The sequence below is a fragment of the Cololabis saira genome, chromosome 16 (genome assembly GCF_033807715.1).
Source record: "Cololabis saira isolate AMF1-May2022 chromosome 16, fColSai1.1, whole genome shotgun sequence".
Taxonomy (NCBI): domain Eukaryota; kingdom Metazoa; phylum Chordata; class Actinopteri; order Beloniformes; family Belonidae; genus Cololabis; species Cololabis saira.
Window position 1 is genome coordinate 41944849 of NC_084602.1, and position 22793 is coordinate 41967641.

Consider the following 22793-nt stretch of genomic DNA (forward strand, 5'->3'; position numbering starts at 1 on the left):
AACGTGATACGTCCACTCGATGGTGTAACGTGATAAGTCCACTCGATGGTGTAACGTGATACGTCCACTCGATGGTGTAACGTGATACGTCCACTCTGTGGTTCGATGGTGTAACGTGATACGTCCACTCGATGGTGTAACGTGATACGTCCACTCGATGGTGTAACGTGATACGTCCACTCTGAGGTTCGATGGTGTAACGTGATACGTCCACTCTGAGGTTCGATGGTGTAACGTGATACGTCCACTCTGAGGTTCGATGGTGTAACGTGATACGTCCACTAGATTGTGTAACGTGATACGTCCACTCAATGGTGTAACGTGATACGTCCACTAGATGGTGTAACGTGATACGTCCACTCGATGGTGTAACGTGATACGTCCACTCCGAGGTTCGATGGTGTAACGTGATACGTCCAATCTGAGGTTCGATGGTGTAACGTGATACGTCCACTCGATGGTGTAACGTGATACGTCCACTCGATGGTGTAACGTGATACGTCCACTCGATGGTGTAACGTGATACGTCCACTAGATGGTGTAACGTGATACGTCCACTCAATGGTGTAACGTGATACGTCCACTCGATGGTGTAACGTGATACGTCCACTCGATGGTGTAACGTGATACGTCCACTCGATGGTGTAACGTGATACGTCCACTCAATGGTGTAACGTGATACGTCCACTCGATGGTGTAACGTGATACGTCCACTCGATGGTGTAACGTGATACGTCCACTCGATGGTGTAACGTGATACGTCCACTCGATGGTGTAACGTGATACGTCCACTCGATGGTGTAACGTGATACGTCCACTCGATGGTGTAACGTGATACGTCCACTCGATGGTGTAACGTGATACGTCCACTCGATGGTGTAACGTGATACGTCCACTCTGACGTTCGATGGTGTAACGTGATACGTCCACTCGATGGTGTAACGTGATACGTCCACTCGATGGTGTAACGTGATACGTCCACTCTGAGGTTCGATGGTGTAACGTGATACGTCCACTCGATGGTGTAACGTGATACGTCCACTCGATGGTGTAACGTGATACGTCCACTCTGAGGTTCGATGGTGTAACGTGATACGTCTACTCTGAGGATCGATGGTGTAACGTGATGGTGTAACGTGATACGTCCACTCTGACGTTCGATGGTGTAACGTGATACGTCCACTCTGATGTTCGATGGTGTAACGTGATACGTCCACTCTGATGTTCGATGGTGTAACGTGAAACGTCCACTCTGATGTTCGATGGTGTAACGTGAAACGTCCACTCTGATGTTCGATGGTGTAACGTGATACGTCCACTCTGAGGTTTGATGGTGTAACGTGATACGTCCACTCTGAGGATCGATGGTGTAACGTGATACGTCCACTCTGAGGTTCGATGGTGTAACGTGATACGTCCACTCTGAGGTTCGATGGTGTAACGTGATACGTCCACTCTGAGGTTCGATGGTGTAACGTGATACGTCCACTAGATTGTGTAACGTGATACGTCCACTCAATGGTGTAACGTGATACGTCCACTCGATGGTGTAACGTGATACGTCCACTCCGAGGTTCGATGGTGTAACGTGATACGTCCAATCTGAGGTTCGATGGTGTAACGTGATATGTCCACTCGATGGTGTAACGTGATACGTCCACTCGATGGTGTAACGTGATACGTCCACTCGATGGTGTAACGTGATACGTCCACTAGATGGTGTAACGTGATACGTCCACTCAATGGTGTAACGTGATACGTCCACTCGATGGTGTAACGTGATACGTCCACTCGATGGTGTAACGTGATACGTCCACTCGATGGTGTAACGTGATACGTCCACTCAATGGTGTAACGTGATACGTCCACTCGATGGTGTAACGTGATACGTCCACTCGATGGTGTAACGTGATACGTCCACTCGATGGTGTAACGTGATACGTCCACTCGATGGTGTAACGTGATACGTCCACTCGATGGTGTAACGTGATACGTCCACTCGATGGTGTAACGTGATACGTCCACTCGATGGTGTAACGTGATACGTCCACTCGATGGTGTAACGTGATACGTCCACTCTGACGTTCGATGGTGTAACGTGATACGTCCACTCGATGGTGTAACGTGATACGTCCACTCGATGGTGTAACGTGATACGTCCACTCTGAGGTTCGATGGTGTAACGTGATACGTCCACTCGATGGTGTAACGTGATACGTCCACTCGATGGTGTAACGTGATACGTCCACTCTGAGGTTCGATGGTGTAACGTGATACGTCTACTCTGAGGATCGATGGTGTAACGTGATACGTCCACTCTGACGTTCGATGGTGTAACGTGATACGTCCACTCTGATGTTCGATGGTGTAACGTGATACGTCCACTCTGATGTTCGATGGTGTAACGTGAAACGTCCACTCTGATGTTCGATGGTGTAACGTGAAACGTCCACTCTGATGTTCGATGGTGTAACGTGATACGTCCACTCTGAGGTTTGATGGTGTAACGTGATACGTCCACTCTGAGGATCGATGGTGTAACGTGATACGTCCACTCTGAGGTTCGATGGTGTAACGTGATACGTCCACTCTGAGGTTCGATGGTGTAACGTGATACGTCCACTCTGTGGTTCGATGGTGTAACGTGATACGTCCACTCTGAGGTTCGATGGTGTAACGTGATACGTCCACTCTGTGGTTCGATGGTGTAACGTGATACGTCCACTCTGTGGTTCGATGGTGTAACGTGATACGTCCACTCTGAGGTTTGATGGTGTAACGTGATACGTCCACTCTGAGGTTTGATGGTGTAACGTGATACGTCCACTCTGAGGTTCGATGGTGTAACGTGATACGTCCACTCGATGGTGTAACGTGATACGTCCACTCGATGGTGTAACGTGATACGTCCACTCGATGGTGTAACGTGATACGTCCACTCGATGGTGTAACGTGATACGTCCACTCTGTGGTTCGATGGTGTAACGTGATACGTCCACTCGATGGTGTAACGTGATACGTCCACTCGATGGTGTAACGTGATACGTCCACTCTGAGGTTCGATGGTGTAACGTGATACGTCCACTCTGAGGTTCGATGGTGTAACGTGATACGTCCACTCTGAGGTTCGATGGTGTAACGTGATACGTCCACTTGATGGTGTAACGTGATACGTCCACTCTGATGTTCGATGGTGTAACGTGATACGTCCACTCTGAGGTTCGATGGTGTAACGTGATACGTCCACTAGATTGTGTAACGTGATACGTCCACTCGATGGTGTAACGTGATACGTCCACTCGATGGTGTAACGTGATACGTCCACTCGATGGTGTAACGTGATACGTCCACTCGATGGTGTAACGTGATACGTCCACTCGATGGTGTAACGTGATACGTCCACTCGATGGTGTAACGTGATACGTCCACTCGATGGTGTAACGTGATACGTCCACTCGATGGTGTAACGTGATACGTCCACTCGATGGTGTAACGTGATACGTCCACTCGATGGTGTAACGTGATACGTCCACTCGATGGTGTAACGTGATACGTCCACTCGATGGTGTAACGTGATACGTCCACTCTGACGTTCGATGGTGTAACGTGATACGTCCACTCTGAGGTTCGATGGTGTAACGTGATACGTCCACTCGATGGTGTAACGTGATACGTCCACTCGATGGTGTAACGTGATACGTCCACTCTGAGGTTCGATGGTGTAACGTGATACGTCTACTCTGAGGATCGATGGTGTAACGTGATGGTGTAACGTGATACGTCCACTCTGACGTTCGATGGTGTAACGTGATACGTCCACTCTGATGTTCGATGGTGTAACGTGATACGTCCACTCTGATGTTCGATGGTGTAACGTGAAACGTCCACTCTGATGTTCGATGGTGTAACGTGAAACGTCCACTCTGATGTTCGATGGTGTAACGTGATACGTCCACTCTGAGGTTTGATGGTGTAACGTGATACGTCCACTCTGAGGATCGATGGTGTAACGTGATACGTCCACTCTGAGGTTCGATGGTGTAACGTGATACGTCCACTCTGAGGTTCGATGGTGTAACGTGATACGTCCACTCTGTGGTTCGATGGTGTAACGTGATACGTCCACTCTGAGGTTCGATGGTGTAACGTGATACGTCCACTCTGTGGTTCGATGGTGTAACGTGATACGTCCACTCTGTGGTTCGATGGTGTAACGTGATACGTCCACTCTGAGGTTTGATGGTGTAACGTGATACGTCCACTCTGAGGTTTGATGGTGTAACGTGATACGTCCACTCTGAGGTTCGATGGTGTAACGTGATACGTCCACTCGATGGTGTAACGTGATACGTCCACTCGATGGTGTAACGTGATACGTCCACTCGATGGTGTAACGTGATACGTCCACTCGATGGTGTAACGTGATACGTCCACTCTGTGGTTCGATGGTGTAACGTGATACGTCCACTCGATGGTGTAACGTGATACGTCCACTCGATGGTGTAACGTGATACGTCCACTCTGAGGTTCGATGGTGTAACGTGATACGTCCACTCTGAGGTTCGATGGTGTAACGTGATACGTCCACTCTGAGGTTCGATGGTGTAACGTGATACGTCCACTTGATGGTGTAACGTGATACGTCCACTCTGATGTTCGATGGTGTAACGTGATACGTCCACTCTGAGGTTCGATGGTGTAACGTGATACGTCCACTAGATTGTGTAACGTGATACGTCCACTCAATGGTGTAACGTGATACGTCCACTAGATGGTGTAACGTGATACGTCCACTCGATGGTGTAACGTGATACGTCCACTCCGAGGTTCGATGGTGTAACGTGATACGTCCAATCTGAGGTTCGATGGTGTAACGTGATACGTCCACTCGATGGTGTAACGTGATACGTCCACTCGATGGTGTAACGTGATACGTCCACTAGATGGTGTAACGTGATACGTCCACTCAATGGTGTAACGTGATACGTCCACTCGATGGTGTAACGTGATACGTCCACTCGATGGTGTAACGTGATACGTCCACTCGATGGTGTAACGTGATACGTCCACTCAATGGTGTAACGTGATACGTCCACTCGATGGTGTAACGTGATACGTCCACTCGATGGTGTAACGTGATACGTCCACTCGATGGTGTAACGTGATACGTCCACTCGATGGTGTAACGTGATACGTCCACTCGATGGTGTAACGTGATACGTCCACTCGATGGTGTAACGTGATACGTCCACTCGATGGTGTAACGTGATACGTCCACTCTGATGGTGTAACGTGATGCGTCCACTCTGAGGTTCGATGGTGTAACGTGATACGTCCACTCTGAGGTTCGATGGTGTAACGTGATACGTCCACTCGATGGTGTAACGTGATACGTCCACTCGATGGTGTAACGTGATACGTCCACTCGATGGTGTAACGTGATACGTCCACTCTGAGGTTCGATGGTGTAACGTGATACGTCCACTCTGAGGTTCGATGGTGTAACGTGATACGTCCACTCGATGGTGTAACGTGATACGTCCACTCGATGGTGTAACGTGATACGTCCACTCGATGGTGTAACGTGATACGTCCACTCTGAGGTTCAATGGTGTAACGTGATACGTCCACTCTGAGGTTCAATGGTGTAACGTGATACGTCCACTCGATGGTGTAACGTGATGGTGTAACGTGATACTCCGGCCTGTTTCTTCTGTTCTTGATGTTTTCCGTATAAAAGGCAGCGATGTGTGACATTCACATTCCCGTAAGATCATTGTTCCGGTTACACGTGTAGCAGAAGGCTTCCCCTTCTGGGGATTTGCACGAACGCGCCGGAGAACCTTTTACAGCCCAGAACAAAGCTAGCATTCAGGGGAGCGGTAATGAGCACCGGCGGCTTGTTGCACTCTGACGACGATCAAAGAGCCTTTTGTTGAGTAAAAGGCTGCATTACGGCGTCCGCAGGAGGGGAATCAAAGCTCGGATAATCAGCTCTTAATGCAGCGTTTGACTTCAACATTCTTTACTGGGATGTATTTCTGAAATGTTTTGGTACCGATTTAAACAGTCCCTTTGAAACGCAGCGACAAATTGAATAAAAAAGGATGATTTTCCTGAGGATCACCGGTCTGGGAAATACCTGAGACTGCAGACGCATAAAAATGGAAACTGTCAGAGAATTGGAGAATATTTTTGGTGTTTCTTTTGATAAAAATCCACTGCTGTTTTTACATGGAAAAACACCAAAAGAAACTAAGAGGAAATAAACTCACTTATTTTTAGTTTTAAGAGCAGAATTAATTAAACAAATTACAAGAAATTGGTTAAAGGATAATTTCATTAATTCTAAATGGAAGGATCTTGTAAATGACATATATGGAATGGAAAAAATAACAATGAGACTTAGAAATCAATTCTATATTTTTGAAGAAAGATGGAAAAATGGGTAACAACAAACAACAGCCCTAATGAACATAACATGATTATTGTGTTTGTTTTGTCTCTGAATACGTCTCTACTTCTGTGCATGTAGTGAATATAAAGAATGTATTGACAAAGTAATATATATATATAAAGTTTTAAATCTTAAATCTAAATTTTATTTTTATAAAAATTACAAATAGAAAAAAAATAAATAAAAAAAAATAAAAATGGAAACTAGAAGTCAGGAATCGTCCTGGTCACCAGCTGTGGATGCTATTGCCCTCTGGGGGGCGCTAGAGCGCCATAAAAACTGCAATATTCATCATACATTCAGGTTTCTACTGACAAATGATGAAATGTGGGCCTTTTTTCCCCCTAAACGTGCCCCAAAAGTCACCAAATTTTGCACCAAGCCAGGCCTGGTGAAAAATGTGATATTTAATCGTTTGCATTAATTAACGGCTCAACAGCGCCCCCCGGAAAACTTTGTGCCTCAAGCCCCACAATACGGTTTGACGTACATGCACGAAAATCGCTACACACCTGTATCATGTCGCAACTTAAAGAAAAGTCTCTTGGAGCCATGGCCAAAACCGAACAGGAAGTCAGCCATTTTGAATTAATCGTGTCATTTTGGCGAAATTTATGCCATTCCTTCGGCAGTTAATACGGCCCGAACCGTAACGTGCCCCCAGGTGGGTTATACATCAAATCATCAAAATGTGCGTCTCCATCCTGCGACACCACGCATTACTTTTCTCTTTCAAAAGTGTTACCGTGGCGGCGCTAGACGCCAAAAGCGCGCCCACCCTTCATCTGATTGGCCCATATTTGATAGTTCCTACTTTCTACTATAACTTTTGAATGGTTTGATATAAAGAGTCATGGTGGAGTCATCAGACTTAGTTTCGATTCCTTGACCATAATTGTTGAGAATTGCACGTGCAAGGGCCCGTTCATCGCTGCTTGCAGCTTTAATTATTATTATTATTGTTTTGTTTTGTATTCACTACTGTTTCATGTTCGAAATAAAATTTCAATTCAATTGAAAGTGCAAAAGAAACAACTACCACCTTCTAGTGAAAAAAACACGAGTGTCTTGTATTAATCTAGTATTGCCTTATAGTTTATTTGTGTAATTTTATATCTAAACTGAGCAATAATCCCTTCCTTCCCGTCCTCTCCAGGTGGTTTACAAGAACAACGACATCCGTCTGGAACTTTCCCGCATGGCCCGGATCCTGGACCCGAAGATGAAGATCCAGGGCGAGGTTAGCTACCGCTGCGAGAACGTAGCGACGCTGGACCCCATCTCCTTCGAGACGCCCGAGGCGTTTATCAGCCTACCCAAGTGGAACACCAAACGCATGGGCTCCATCTCCTTCGACTTCCGCACCACCGAGCCCAACGGACTCATCCTGTTCACGCACGGAAAACCGCAGGAGCGCAAGGACGCGCCGGAGCGCAAGGACGCACGGAGCACCAAGAACACCAAGGTTAGCACCAAGGTTAGCCACAAGAACCCCCTCCACGTTTATAAAAATCCCATCATTTCCAGGAACCTGCATGAATATCTGTTAAGGTGCTATGAGCAGCCAAACCTACAGGGGGCAGTGTAACGAGAAGATAAAGTCATGCTAGCCAATCAGAATCCTGGAAAAAAACATCAACAAATGACACAAGTAACTTCCAGTTACTTCCAAGATGAACCAGAGTCTTTGGTTTGGAGTGACAGAGAAGTGGAGTTACTTTTAAGTGTGACGTTAGAATATAAAACAGGTAAAATACAAGAAAATATTGACGGTTACAAACTAATTGAAAACACCGGTGGAGGTGGTGTCAGCCTCCTTAACCCAGATTGGAAGTTGGTTCCATAGTAATGGTGCCTGATAGCAGAACGCCCGCCCTCCAAATCTACATTTAGATACTCTAGGAACTACGAGTAAACCTGCACTCTGAGAACGGAGAGCTCTGCCAGGAACATAAGGCACTATCAGGTCTTGTAAATACTGCGGAGCTAAGCCGTTTTGGGCTTTATATGCAGGTTTCTGAGCGTCCTCTGTCCCGGTTTCTGACTGTCCTCCGTCTGGGTTTCTGACCGTCCTCCGTCTGGGTTTCTGACCGTCCTCCGTCTGGGTTTCTGACTGTCCTCCGTCTGGGTTTCTGACCGTCCTCCGTCTGGTTTCAGGTGGATTTCTTTGCCGTGGAGCTCCTGGACGGCAGCCTGTACCTGCTCCTGGACATGGGCTCGGGGACCATCAAGGTCAAGGCCACGCAGACCAAGGTCAACGACGGCGCCTGGTACCACGTGGACATCCAGCGGGACGGACGCTCAGGTGGGCGGAGCAACACAGCAGCAACACAGCATAATCTAACGAGTTGTTTTAACAAAAAGTGGACATGAGTCATTTCAAGCCATTTTTCTGACTCAATGTGGGAACCTTTAGACAAACACCCGTCATATGCCCAGAGAACAACACAAATACATATCAGGGGTAGTGGGACATCCTCCCTACATCGTCTCTACATCGTCCCTACATCGTCCCTACATCGTCTCTACATCGTCCCTACATCGTCCCTTCATCATACGCCCAGAGAAAGATACAAATACATATCAGGGGTAGTGGACGGCCTGAAATCCAGATGATTTCTGATTGGCGCCCCAACAGCAACACAAAAGTGGCTGTACATTTTTCTTCTTATTTGCTGTGAATGAGTTCAAACTTTTTCAAAGGCAGAATTCTCCTTTTGGGGGAATCGTAACTTCAGAAGATCCGGAACTACAAAGGCTCCGTGAAAGTCTCAGTCAGCATCAGGAAGATTCACAAAGCCGCTCCAAGCGTCGCCTTCAAACTCCAGAATCTTTAATTAAACTGATGGAACAGTTCCAAACTCACCACACATTGTTAGGGAGGTAAACCAGTTAATGTAAGGTAAACCAGTTAACGTAAGGTGAACCAGTTAACGTAAGGTAAACCAGTTAAAGGTAAACCAGCGCAGATATTTGTAGTGTAATGAACGATGCCCAGAGTAGGGCGGGTTTGTGCGACGGCTCAAACTCGAGCTACTTGTGGAAACGACCAACAGCCGTTCCAACGCCAGAGTTCTTACGCAGAGATCTGGACTAGTCGGTGCCGGTCTCGTCGCTCCACCTCCGTCACGCACCGGCCACGGTTACGTGATGTTTTTAAATCTGAATTAATTATTCCAAGTTAAAGAATTCAGAATTGAGGTTTCCATGGAAACACGTTTGATGGTCTTTCTCCAATTCCTCTCCAGGTCTGGGGGTTGGGAAGGTTCTGATTGGATAGGGGGGGGACCGGAAGTTAAACTACCGGAAGAAAAACAAACTTAGCCGCTACAACTTTGAAAAGAAGTTTCCTGTTTCCATCTGTTCTTTTAATGATTTCTATTTATTAAATAAATGGTCTCTGCTCTTGACCAGCGTTTACTGCTGCTGCATCTTTAACTTTGTTAGGAAAACCAGCCCAGTGGAATATAAGATCATGGAGACAGACGGGCGAGGGAACGGAATATAAGATCATGGAGACAGACGGGGAGGGAACGAGCAGAAAGAAAGACCGGAATTAATTCAAAGAGGATTGAGTTTAAACATGATCGTGGAATTATTCTATTGGATTTCAAAACAGAATAAACCAGCCACTTACTTCAGAATTAAGTTTAATTCGGAATGGCTATTTTCATTTGGAATTAGGTGTTTACATGGTAATTGTTACTCATTTTAAATCGGATTTAACTTTAATTCTGAATTAAAGAGGAATTAAACCATGTAAATGCACTCATGGGAGACTATGCTAAAGGTTGAAGGTTTTCCTTGATGCAAAAATTTTAAAAATGTTGCAGTCAACAAACCTCAATCGTTGAATCCTGCAACTCAACATTTGCTGGTTTTACGGAACACAGACCCGTAGGTCCCGGACAAGCCCCCAATGTTAATCGTATTAAAATGGTAAGAGATGCAGAAGTGAGCGTGATGAGTGAGGAACCCTGGAAGCCTCAGCAGACATTTATTATAACATTTCTAGGCTTGAAGGTGGGGAACGCCCAGACGTTTGTATCTATTATGTAATTGTACATCATTGTTTTATGTTTGATTCGTTGAACTGGTTTCAACCCGAATCTAGACGTCAGTTTCACCGGCTTCAGTTCCTTTTTAAATGTGTTTATTTTCACTGTCCTCCATATGTAAAAGAACTCATGATTCCATAGAACTCTCCATACTCACTCAGACATGTGCATTTTCATGTTTTCTTTGTTCCTAGAATTTCCTAAGATGTTGGTAAAAGATCATTTCATTTTAAAGCTCCAACAGATTGGAATAATCTTCCTCTCTTTTTGCGTTCTATTACCTCTTTATTGCTTCAAGTTGTCATTATATTCTCATCTTAGAACAAATTGCCTAGGTTTTTAATTTATTTATGTATTTTTTGTCCTCCCTGTTATGTTATATTCATTTCACTGTTCCGGTTATTCAGTTTGTCTACATTGTAACTAGACTGATGTGGGAGGGGTTTGTTTTATGTCATGTATGTATAGTCCAGGGCTCAGCAACCCAAAATGTTTTAGAGCCATATTGGACCAAAAACACAAAAAACTAATATGTCTGGAGTCTTGTATCAGAATTAGAATGAAGAAACACATGCTGCATGTTTCTATATTAGTTATAACTGGGTGAGATTTATTTATTCATTATGCACATTATGCACAAAAAGTTGAAATTTTAGAAAAAGTTGAAATGTCGAGAAAAAAGTCAAAATTTCAAGAAAAAAGTCGAAATGTCGAGATTAAAAAGGAAAGGAAAAAGGAAGAAAAAAGGAAAAAAAAGAATAAAAAAAGAAAAAGGAAAAAAAAGAAGAAAAAAGAAAAAACAAAGGAAAAAAAAGGTCAAACATTTTTTGCAAAAGCTCCAGGAGCCACTGGGGCGGCGCTAAAGAGCTGCAAGCAGCTCCGGAACCGCGGGTTGCTGACCGCTGATCTAGACTGTAATGTGATGGATTGTAATGTTGTATGTTTTCTTGGGTTTTCTTGAAAATGAAAAGGCAAATCTCAAGGGGCTAAACTTTAAAGGGAAAGTTCTATTTTTTACAACCTGGACCTTATTTATGTCATTTTTTATGGTCGTATACTCACCCAGAGGTGTTTGGTGTCATTTGGAGTCCTTCGGAAGATATTAGGAGTTTTTTGCGAGCTGCTTCTCCATATAACGGTAGTGAACGGGGCACAGCGGGACACAGACGATGCAGCGTCTAAATAACACATGATTGATTTCTTTTATGAATCACTAGATCTGCTTCCAGGACCTGTTGTCTACATCCGGGGCTGTGTGTGTAATAAATAAATCAGTTTGTAAACAAGACCTCTGAACTCATGACGTCATCTCTGTGTGCGCGTCCCAGACACAGCTCCGTGTACAGCTGGAGTTCTACTGTTAGTTTACTGTTAGTTATTTGAAACATGTCTGAATATTTGTCAAATTCTGAGGTTGTGGACGACGACTTTGAATATGATGGACGTCCTTACCGTTTTGAGGCGGAGTTACGGCTGAAGAGCTCACTGAACGGAGGATGCGGAGGAAGAGAGAGGAACAGCTGACAGTAGCGAACTCCAGCTGTACACAGAGCTGTGTCTGCGATGCGCGCACAGAGATGACGTCATGAGTTCAAACTGATTTATTTGTTACACACAAAGCCCCGGATGTAGACAACAGGTCCTGGAAGCAGATCTAGTGATTCATAAAAGGAATGAACGAGTTTCGCGGCAATCATGTGTTATTTAGACGCTGCATCGTCTGTGTCCCGCTCGCACAAAACTCCTAATATCTTCCGAAGGACTCCAAATGACACCAAACTTTTCTGGGTGAGTATACAACCATAAAAAATGAAAATAAGGTCCAGGTTGTAAAAAAACAAACTTTCCCTTTAATACATTCTGAATTGGTAGCTCAACGGCCGCAGGGATTCAGAGGCTTCAACGAGGTGGTCTGATTTGTGCGCTGTTCTGTCTCATCCAGCTGTTAGCCGGCAGCTAACGCTAACGTTCTCGTCCCCAGGCACCATCTCGGTGAACAGTCGCCGGACTCCGTTCACGGCGAGCGGCGAGAGCGAGATCCTGGACCTGGAGGGCGACATGTACCTGGGGGGGTTGCCTAGCGACCGCTCCGGCCTCATCCTGCCCACCGAGCTGTGGACGGCTATGCTAAACTACGGCTACGTGGGCTGCGTCCGCGACCTCTTCATCGACGGCCGCAGCAAGGACATCCGGCAGATCGCCGAGGCGCAGAACGGCGCCGGCATCAAACCGTCGTGCAACAAGCAGCCGGGGAAGCAGTGCGACAGCTACCCGTGCAAGAACCGCGGGGTCTGCAAGGAGGGCTGGAACCGCTTCATCTGCGACTGCACCGGCACCGGATACTGGTCCCGCACCTGTGAGAGAGGTAAACGCTAACACTCACGCTAACGGATACTGGTCCCGCACCTGCGAGAGAGGTAAAAGCTAACGGCTATGCTAACGGCTACTGGTCCCGCACCTGCGAACGAGGTAAACGCTAACGCTAGAGCTAACGGCTACTGGTCCCGCACCTGCGAGAGAGGTAAACGCTAACGGCTATGCTAACGGCTATGCTAATGGCTACTGGTCCCAACGCTAACGGCTATGCTAACGGCTACTGGTCCCGCACCTGCGAGAGAGGTAAATGCTAACGCTAGAGCTAACGGCTACTGGTCCCGCACCTGCGAACGAGGTAAACGCTAACGGCTATGCTAACGGCTATGCTAATGGCTACTGGTCCCAACGCTAACGGCTATGCTAACGGCTACTGGTCCCGCACCTGCGAGAGAGGTAAACGCTAACGACTATGCTAACGGCTACTGGTCCCAACGCTAACGGCTATGCTAACGGCTACTGGCCCCGCACCTGCGAATGAGGTAAATGCTAACGGCTAGGCTAACGGCTACTGGTCCCTTACCTGCGAACGAGGTAAATGCTAACGGCTATGCTAACGGCTACTGGTCCCGCACCTGCGAACGAGGTAAACGCTAGCCTAGCCGTAGGACGTACTCAAGCACCTGCTTGGTAGCAACGCATGTCCGGTTCCAGTTCGTGAAGCAGTCGTGAACTTTCAGCCTCTTTTCTTCGTGTGTGTGATTTTTTTTCTGGGTTGTTTTGGTTTTTTAATAGTTGTCCTGATCTCTTTGATTCACTGTGACTGTAAAAACCGGAAGCTAAACAAAGTATCAACTAGCGCTCTGGGGGGTTTAGCACCGCGGAGAAATGGAGTGATGGAGAAGTCCGAAGGTTCACGACGGCGTCACGGCGACGGCGTCGCTGCGTTGGTTTAACGCAGAACCATAATCCAGGGTTTAGGGTGATTAACTTTCTTAAACAGCTCAACGTAAAAGTGCTGTATCCTTACTGATTTATTCTTCCCTTTCCTTTTTATGGGAAAAAAGTTGTCTCATGTCATTTTCTCCCCTTTAGCCGAGTTTTACAGCATGTGTTTGGTAGAAGGCTGTCTAGCAACAATGCTTGGTGGCTGTAGTCAGGTGACGTGAACAACTGGTGAGGGATTACGAAGCCTGCCAGGCGTATCATTGGTGAAGTGTTTTGTTTGTTTCTGTTGCATTAATTCACAGAGATCATTTCCTACTTGTTTCTTTTGCTTTAGAAGAACCATGACATGGTGTTGGAACCTCGGTAGAGCCGTTGGAACCTCGGCAATTCTGCTAATTAGCAGGAATCACCACATATAAACCATAAAACTGTTTTTACGTGTTAAAACTCAGTGAGAACAGGAAGATAATTCCAGGAGAAACGTAAACCTGGAATCAGACGGAACAACGAGACTCAGAGGAATTAATGTTCACACCCAGAAGAAAGAGAGATGCTATCAGAACGAGCTAGCTAGTATTCTACAAGGATTTACAGATGTGCATTTACATATGTAGATTTACATATGTAGATTTACAGATGTAGATTTACAGATGTAGATTTACAGATGCAGCAAAGCAGGCAGGCTTCCACCTGCCTGCTTTGCTGTTGCCGTCCCTGACCCACCAGTCTGGCCCTCGGCAGGAGGGTCCCCCCTTATGAGCCTGGTCCTGCTCAAGGTTTCTTCCTCCTAAAGGGGAGTTTTTCCTTGCCACTGTTTGGCTTAAGGTTTTTCTCCCACTAGGGGAGTTTTTACCTGCCATTGTTTATGTAATAACTGCTCGGGGGTCATGTTCTGGGTATGGGTCTCTGGAAAGCGTCTAGAGACAACTCTGTTGTATTAGACGCTATATAAATAAAATTGAATTGAATTGAATTGAATGTAGATTTACAGATGTAGATTTACAGATGTTTGATTTACAGATGTAGATTTACAGATGTGGATTTACAGATGTGGATTTACAGATGTGGATTTACAGATGTGGATTTACAGATGTGGATTTACAGATGTGGATTTACAGATGTGGATTTACAGATGTGGATTTACAGATGTGGATTTACAGATATGGATTTACAGATGTGGATTTACAGATGTTACAGATGTGCATTTACAGATGTAGATTTACAGATGTAGATTTACAGATGTGGATTTACAGATGTGGATTTGCAGATGTGGATTTACAGATGTGGATTTACAGATGTTACAGATGTGCATTTACAGATGTAGATTTACAGATGTAGATTTACAGATGTGGATTTACAGATGTTACAGATGTGGTCGGGTCTACAGACTAGTCAGAAACAAGTTGTAGAAATCTTAAACTGGAATTACGGATAGTCATAATCTAACTGTAGATATCTATAATCCAGTTATAGATATCTTGAAATTAATTTTAATAAGATATATCTCACATTTGAGATATCTTTAACTTCCATTCTGCCTCGTCAAAATGTGATTACAGATATCTCTAACTGTAGTTTTGACTTATTATATCCTGAATGACATTCTGACTCGTCACAATGACATTAGACTAGTCAGCACTCGCAGCCCAGAGTTGGGCGTTGTCGCCCCCCGGTGGCCGTTGGCGGGACTGAACCCTCAACTATTCACTGACTGTGTTTCCAGAATCAATAACCCTTTAAAACCGGAATATGATCAATAACCGTAAACATCAATAACCTTTTAAAACGATGATCAATAACCCGCTTACACAGTCATGTAAACACCAATAACCTTTGAATAACCAGAATCTGCTCATATTCCGGTTTTTAAAAACCTCAAAATGATTCCTGGGTTACTCCTTTTCTAACTGAATATTGGGTCATGTTTAGACTAAAGGAATATTACGGAAGAGAATCAGGGCAGGAGAAAAATACAAATAATATTTTAGAAGAGCAAGAGTTTTTCATTGTGAACTTCGAGAAAAAAGTCAAAATTTCGTGAACAAAGGATGAATTTCTAGATTAATGTTGAAGTACAATTTCGAGAAAAAAGTATATATATATATATATATATATATATATATATATATATATATATATATATATATATATATATATATATATATATATATATATATATATATATATATTTCAACATTAATCTCGATATTTTGGCTTTTTTCTCGAAGTGCACAATAATAAAACTCTTCCTCCTCTCAAATATCTTTTCTCCTGATTCTCTTCCGTAGGATTTTCCCGTCAGAAGGAACAGGAATCTGTTTTTTGTTCTTTTCTCCAGGAATCCTGGTCTTTTGAGTCCAGGAAGTTATTCTAAACACGGAGAAACAAGACCAGGAGGAGACTAATCACTTCATAAATGTAATGAAGGATATGAACATTTCTGCATTTGTAGACGCTAGAAAGTACCAGGATAGAAGATTTACTAAAGCATGGAAGATTTACCACCATGGAAACACATTATTCCCAATGTTTCAGGAACCGGAATATTGACCTGAACCCAATGCTGACTGATGGAAACGCAGTCACTGTTTCCAGCCCAGAGCTGGGCGTTGCCGCCCCCTGGTGGCCGTTGGCAGGACTTCACCTTCAACTATTCAATGACTGCGTTTCCACCAATAAATAAAAATGGAAATGGAGAAGAGAGGAAGGGAAAAGGAGAGGAGAAGAAGGGTGAGAGGCACCGCCCAGCGGATCATGTCGGTCCCCCCTGCAGCATAGGCCTATAGCAGCATATCTACCACCAAGCTATATTTGAGACTAACTATTATAGTCTTGTTCTATAGCTGCAACTATGACTACTGACTCTAACACACTAGAGTTTACACTACCTAGAGATTTACCAACACCAGCTAGAGGTTTACTAAACACTAACTATAGGCTTTACTAAACAGAAAGGTTTTAAGTTTAGTTTTAAAGGTGGAGGTGGTGTCAGCCTCCTTAACCCAGATTGGAAGTTGGTTCCATAGTAATGGTGTCTGATAGCAGAACACCCGCCCTCCAAATCTACATTTAGATACTCTAGGAACTACGAGTAAACCTGCACTCTGAGAACAGAGAGCTCTGACAGGAACATAAGGCTCTATCAGGTCTTGAAAATACCGCGGAGCTGAGCCGTTTTGGGCTTTATATGCAAGTAATAGGGGTGTCACGGTACACACAAGTCACGGTTCGGTACGTACCTCGGTTTAGGGGTCACGGTTCGGTACGGGTTCGGTACGGGTTCGGTACAACGGGAAAAAAAATACAAAAAGTCCCAAATGTATAGGCCTAAGACGGGTTTTTTCTTCCTTTATTTTGATCATAGCATTTGAAAGTTAAAGTTTGTTCAATTGGCTACAAAACTAAAAAGCATCTCTTATTAAAGTGTAAAATAAATAGAATAAAACATTTAACTTGTGCATTAGTGTTTTTAATTTTGTATGTTTTTTGTGTGAGCGCGGGATGGGACATTGTAACGAGCTCGAGCACTTTTAATAAATACTTGAACCCGGGCTCCTCTACTGCTGCATATGGGCAGAGCCGTCTGGGGGCGGAGCATTCTCCATGGGCCTTATGATAGTCATTTTAACGTTCAACAACATCATCCTACCAGACACACACACACACACACACACACACACACACACACACACACACACACACACACACACACACACACACACACACACACACACACACACACACACACACACACACACACACACACACACACACACACACACAGGCCAGACAGCTGTCAATCACATGGCGCTGAAAACTCAGTCACGGACTCAGTTCCATCTTTGATACAGCTTAAATACAAAAAAAAACATAACTGTTCTAAAATTACACATCTATTTAGATAGATAGACACAGCGGTCTATAACATAATTTCTGAGAACAGAGAATAGACTCGGCGGTCTCGTTGACACAAAGACATTAAAATAGGCAGTTGGTCAAAGCTACAAAACATTCTGATAAAGACATTATTTAAGAAGGTTACACTGACTCACCAACGGTAGTTGACTCTTCCATAACCCGTCAGACGTATTCGCCGTATGACTGCGTGCACCGAACTGTGACGCCCGTACCGTGACGGGACGGGACGAATACAAATACCGTTACACCCCTAGCAAGTAATACAATTTTAAATTGGATTCTGAAATTTACAGGTAACATGTACATGAAGGTGGTGGTTCTGGTGGTGGTTCTGGTCCTGGTCCAGGTCCAGGTCCAGGTCCAGGTCCAGGTCCTGGTCCTGGTTCTAACGGTCCTGGTCCTGGTTCTAACGGTCCTGGTCCTGGTTCTGTCCCCCCTACAGAGGCGTCCACCCTGTCGTACGACGGCAGCATGTACATGAAGGTCGTCCTCCCGACGGTGATGCCCACCGAGGCCGAGGACGTGTCCCTGCGGTTCCGGTCCCAGCGGGCCTACGGGCTCCTCATGGCCACCACGTCCCGGGACTCGGCCGACACGCTGCGCCTGGAGCTGGACGGCAGCCGCGTCAAGCTAACAGTCAACCTAGGTATCGTATGTCCCCCAACTTCCTGTTCCCTCCATCCCGCCAATCAGGAGACGCTTCACCGCCGGCTAGCCCGGCTAGCGGTAGCGTCTCTCCGTGTCTCCATCACCTCATCCGGAAGGTTTCAGCTTTAGAGCTACGCTAGCAGAGACGGCTAACCAGAGCTACGCTAGCAGAGACGGCTAAACCGCTAACCTGGACGCTAACAGAAAAACGTTGGCTAATCTTTGAAAAACAGTGAACAAACTCCCCAAAGAGCAGAATTTGTATGATCTTGTAAAAGTTCAGCAGCGAGGGAAAATATGGGAACCCGTGTGGAATAAACGGGTTTTGTCGTTAATTTGTCTTAATTTGGCGAAACGTATCGACCCGAGTTTAAGACGTTGTTTTCTGCGTTGAAATCAGATTGAAAAAGTGGGGGTATTGGCAGTACTCGAGTTGTAAATAAAATCAGGGGGGGTGGTGGATTTTATCATATGGGGACAGATAATTTGTGGTGATTACAAATAATATAATATATTACAAATAATAGCAGTGACCAAAACACCTGCAGAAATACTGCAGGAATGACATAGCAGCAGTTAAATGCAGCCTTCTGTAAGCTTTAAATATCCACTGGGCTTACATCAAATACATCAAAACACAACAATAAAAAACACTTTTCTGAACTTATCAATATGACTCTGTCCTTCACAGGATAAGTAACATGGATCACTGCAAAAACTCACAATCTTAACAAGAATATTTGTCTTATTTCTAGTTAAAATGTCTCATTTTAGTAAAAAAATCTCATTACACTTAAAACAAGACTCATCACTGGAAAAACAACAATTTTCACCTGTTTCAAGTAGATTTTCACTTGAAATAAGTAGAAAAATCTGCCAGTGGAACAAGATTTTTTTGCTTGTAATGAGAAGATAAATCTTGTCTCACTGGCAGATTTTCCTACTTATTTCAAGTGAAAATTTACCTGAAACAGGTGAAAATTGTCACATTTTTGTGGTGATGACTCTAACCAGAATGTTAAATGTTAATGTTGAAATAGCAGTAAAACCACATTCATTGATGAAATGACATAAGGGATGGAAAGGAGGGATGGCAGTTTTACAGGGGGATGATTTGGACCGTTTTTATTTCAGGGGGGATGATTTGGACCGTTTTTATTTCAGAGGGGGATGATTTGGACCGTTTTTATTTCAGGGGGGATGATTTGGACCGTTTTCTATTTCAGGGGGATGATTTGGACCGTTTTTATTCCAGGGGGGATGATTTGGACCGTTTTTATTTCAGGGGGGGATGATTTGGACCGTTTTTATTTCAGGGGGGGATGATTTGGACCGTTTTTATTCCAGGGGGGATGATTTGGACCGTTTTTATTTCAGGGGGGATGATTTGGACCGTTTTTATTCCAGGGGGGATGATTTGGACCGTTTTTATTTCAGGGGGGGATGATTTGGACCGTTTTTATTTCAGGGGGGATGATTTGGACCGTTTTTATTTCAGGGGGGATGATTTGGACCGTTTTTATTTCAGGGGGGGATGATTTGGACCGTTTTTATTTCAGGGGGGATGATTTGGACCGTTTTTATTTCAGGGGGGATGATTTGGACCGTTTTTATTTCAGGGGGGATGATTTGGACCGTTTTTATTTCAGGGGGGGATGATTTGGACCGTTTTTATTTCAGGGGGGATGATTTGGACCGTTTTTATTTCAGGGGGGTGATTTCGACCGTTTTCTATTTCAGGGGGGATGATTTGGACCGTTTTCTATTTCAGGAGGGATGATTTGGACCGTTTTCTATTTCAGGGGGGGATGCCGTCCCCCCTCATCCCCCCTCAACTCCAGTACTGGGTATTGGGGATCTGAGGAGAACCACAAGGCTCCGTACGAGGAACTCTGCTTCTTTAAGACCACATGCTACAACTCTGCATCGTTTTGTGTTAATTAATATAAAATCATTTCCTATGCAGACGATACTGTGATGTCCCGTACCGGCCTGAATATAAGACGGTGTTTAGACATTACACCATCACACCACTAGATGGAGCCAGATACCTGTAAATGCTGAACTGAACTCCCCAGGACAAAGATAAGATAAGATAAGATAAGATAAGATAAGATAAGATAAGATAAGATAAGATAAGATAAGATAAGATAAGATAAGATAAGATAAGATATAGTGATGCACCGAAATGAAAATTTGTGGCCGAAACCGAAACCGAAAATAATAATAAACACTTGGCCGAATACCGAACATGATTCTTAAGCAGTTTTTAATTTATTTTGCCAATTTTTTCACCATTGCATAAATCAAATACATTTGATTTAGGCTTTTCAAAGAAAAAAATCTTTTACAAAATTACAAGGTAGAAAATATTTATTGAACATAAAAAACTGAACATGTTTTAATTTCCAGCATTATGTTGTTTCGGTTCCACCTCCTGGTGAATGTTGGTAAAATTCTTATGGGGTTAGTTTTTGGTTGGCCAACGATTTATGTTTGTGGTGCAACCGTTACGGAGCGGCCAGTCTATTTCCTTATTTTACGCCGTTATTAATTGTTCCGGTTTTTTCCCACTTATTCCACCGAACACCCAAAGTGTTTTTCTGCCATTTTCGGCCGAACAATTTTGGTTACTGAACAATCGGTGCATCACTAATAAGATAAGATAAGAAGTATTTTTTCAAACTTGAGTCTTGAAAAAGAGGATCGTCTTATATTCGGGCCGGTACGGTAAATGTGGTTCGATATCGTCTGTTCACGAAGACGGTCACGTTTAAAGTTTTTTTTTTTTTTTATTCTTTATTTCATTCATTAAAAGAAAAACAAAACAGTTCAATATAATGACAACAAATCTCTTTCCTTGCATGAAAGGGAACAGAAAGAAGACTAAGCTTATTTTATCCGTCCCTTTTTCCTAAGAAATCAAATTTCAATGCATGTAATAATAATAAACAAAAACAACTCACAAATTACGCAATTAAAAAAACACTTTCCAATAAACGTAATTCAAATAAAAAAAAACAAAACACAAACGAAAAAACAACTGAACTTAGCCCTTAGCCTTGGTAACAAAGTTATGGAAGAGAATCATGGCCAGGGAGGAGAAAACATTTGAGAGGGAAGATTTTCGAGACAAAAGTAGAAATGTTGAGAATAATGTTGAAGTACAAGAGAAAATCGGTTCACTTCCTTTTCCTGCAGTGTTAGATAAGTCGGACACGTCAGAAGGTTTGATGAACCGGTTTATTCCGAAGGGTTCCCTTCCCGTTCCTGCTGCAGCTCCGTCTCTGGTTACGCTGATTTTTAATTTACAAAGTGCTGAGACTTTAACGCATAAATAATCTTCCCATGTTTTCCTCACTTCCCATTTCCCATGATGCCCCTCTCCTCTGTCACCTCCCCGTCGTTCTGGGTGTGTTTCCATTTCCGCCTCATCCAACTGAGTGCTTTTCTTTTCTTCTTTTTGTTTTTTTTTGCTCATCTGTCAGCTCTACTTTTCCCATCATGCTTTGTCAAAAGATGGTATTCACCCCTTCAAAGGCCTTAAGCCTGCGGCCCGTCAGGCGAACAGCCCGAGAACAGAGCCCAGCAAAACCTGCAGCTGGCTGCGACCCCGCCCCCTGGAGACAGGCCCCGCCCCTTGGAAACAGGCCCCGCCCCCTGGAAAACAGACCCCGCCCCCTCGAAAACAGGCCCCGCCCCCTGGAAACAGGCCCCGCCCCCTGGAGAACAGGCCCCGCCCCCTGGAAAACAGACCCGCCCCCTGGAAAACAGGCCACGCCCCCTCTCCGTAGACCCCCAAAACAAGCCCCGCCCCCATTTGTAGACCACAAAAAACAAGCCCCGCCCCCTATTTGTAGACCACAAAAAACAAGCCCCGCCCCCTATTTGTAGACCACAAAAACAAGCCCCGCCCCCCATTCGTAGACCCCCCAAAAGAAGCCCCGCCCCTCTCCGTAGACCACAAAAAGCCCCGCCCCCCATTCTTAGACCACAAAAAACAAACCACGCCCCCTATTCGTAGACCACACCCACCACAAAAAACAAGCCCCGCCCCCTCTCTGTAGACCCCCGAAACAAGCCCCGCCCCCTTTCGTAGACCACAAAAAACAAGCCCCGCCCCAAATTCGTAGACCCCCGAAACAAGCCCCGCCCCCATTCGTAGACCACAAAGAACAAGTCCCGCCCCCCATTCGTAGACCACAAAAAACAAGCCCCGCCCCCCATTCATAGACCACAAAAAACAAGCCCCGCCCCTATTCGTAGACCCCCCTCAAAACAAGCCCCGCCCCCTATTCGTAGACCCCCCGAAACAAGCCCCGCCCCCTATTCGTAGACCCCACCCACCACCAAAAACAAGCCCCGCCCCTATCCATAGACCACGCCCACCAACACGGAGCACCAGATCCGATATATGTCCATTATTCAGCGTTAGTGCATCTGTACATCTG

At 44.8% G+C, this 22793-nt stretch overlaps 1 protein-coding gene across 1 annotated transcript in view; it reads left to right on the top strand.

The window, feature by feature from the left end:
• nrxn3a (neurexin 3a) overlaps positions 1 to 22793 on the top strand; it is a 201267-nt gene that overhangs the window by 108081 nt on the left and 70393 nt on the right. Inside the window, exons 8-11 of the mRNA XM_061744148.1 lie at positions 7614 to 7922; positions 8615 to 8762; positions 12497 to 12880; positions 18137 to 18340. Of these exons, the coding sequence (XP_061600132.1) occupies positions 7614 to 7922; positions 8615 to 8762; positions 12497 to 12880; positions 18137 to 18340 (1045 nt within the window). The remainder of the gene's footprint in view (positions 1 to 7613; positions 7923 to 8614; positions 8763 to 12496; positions 12881 to 18136; positions 18341 to 22793) is intronic.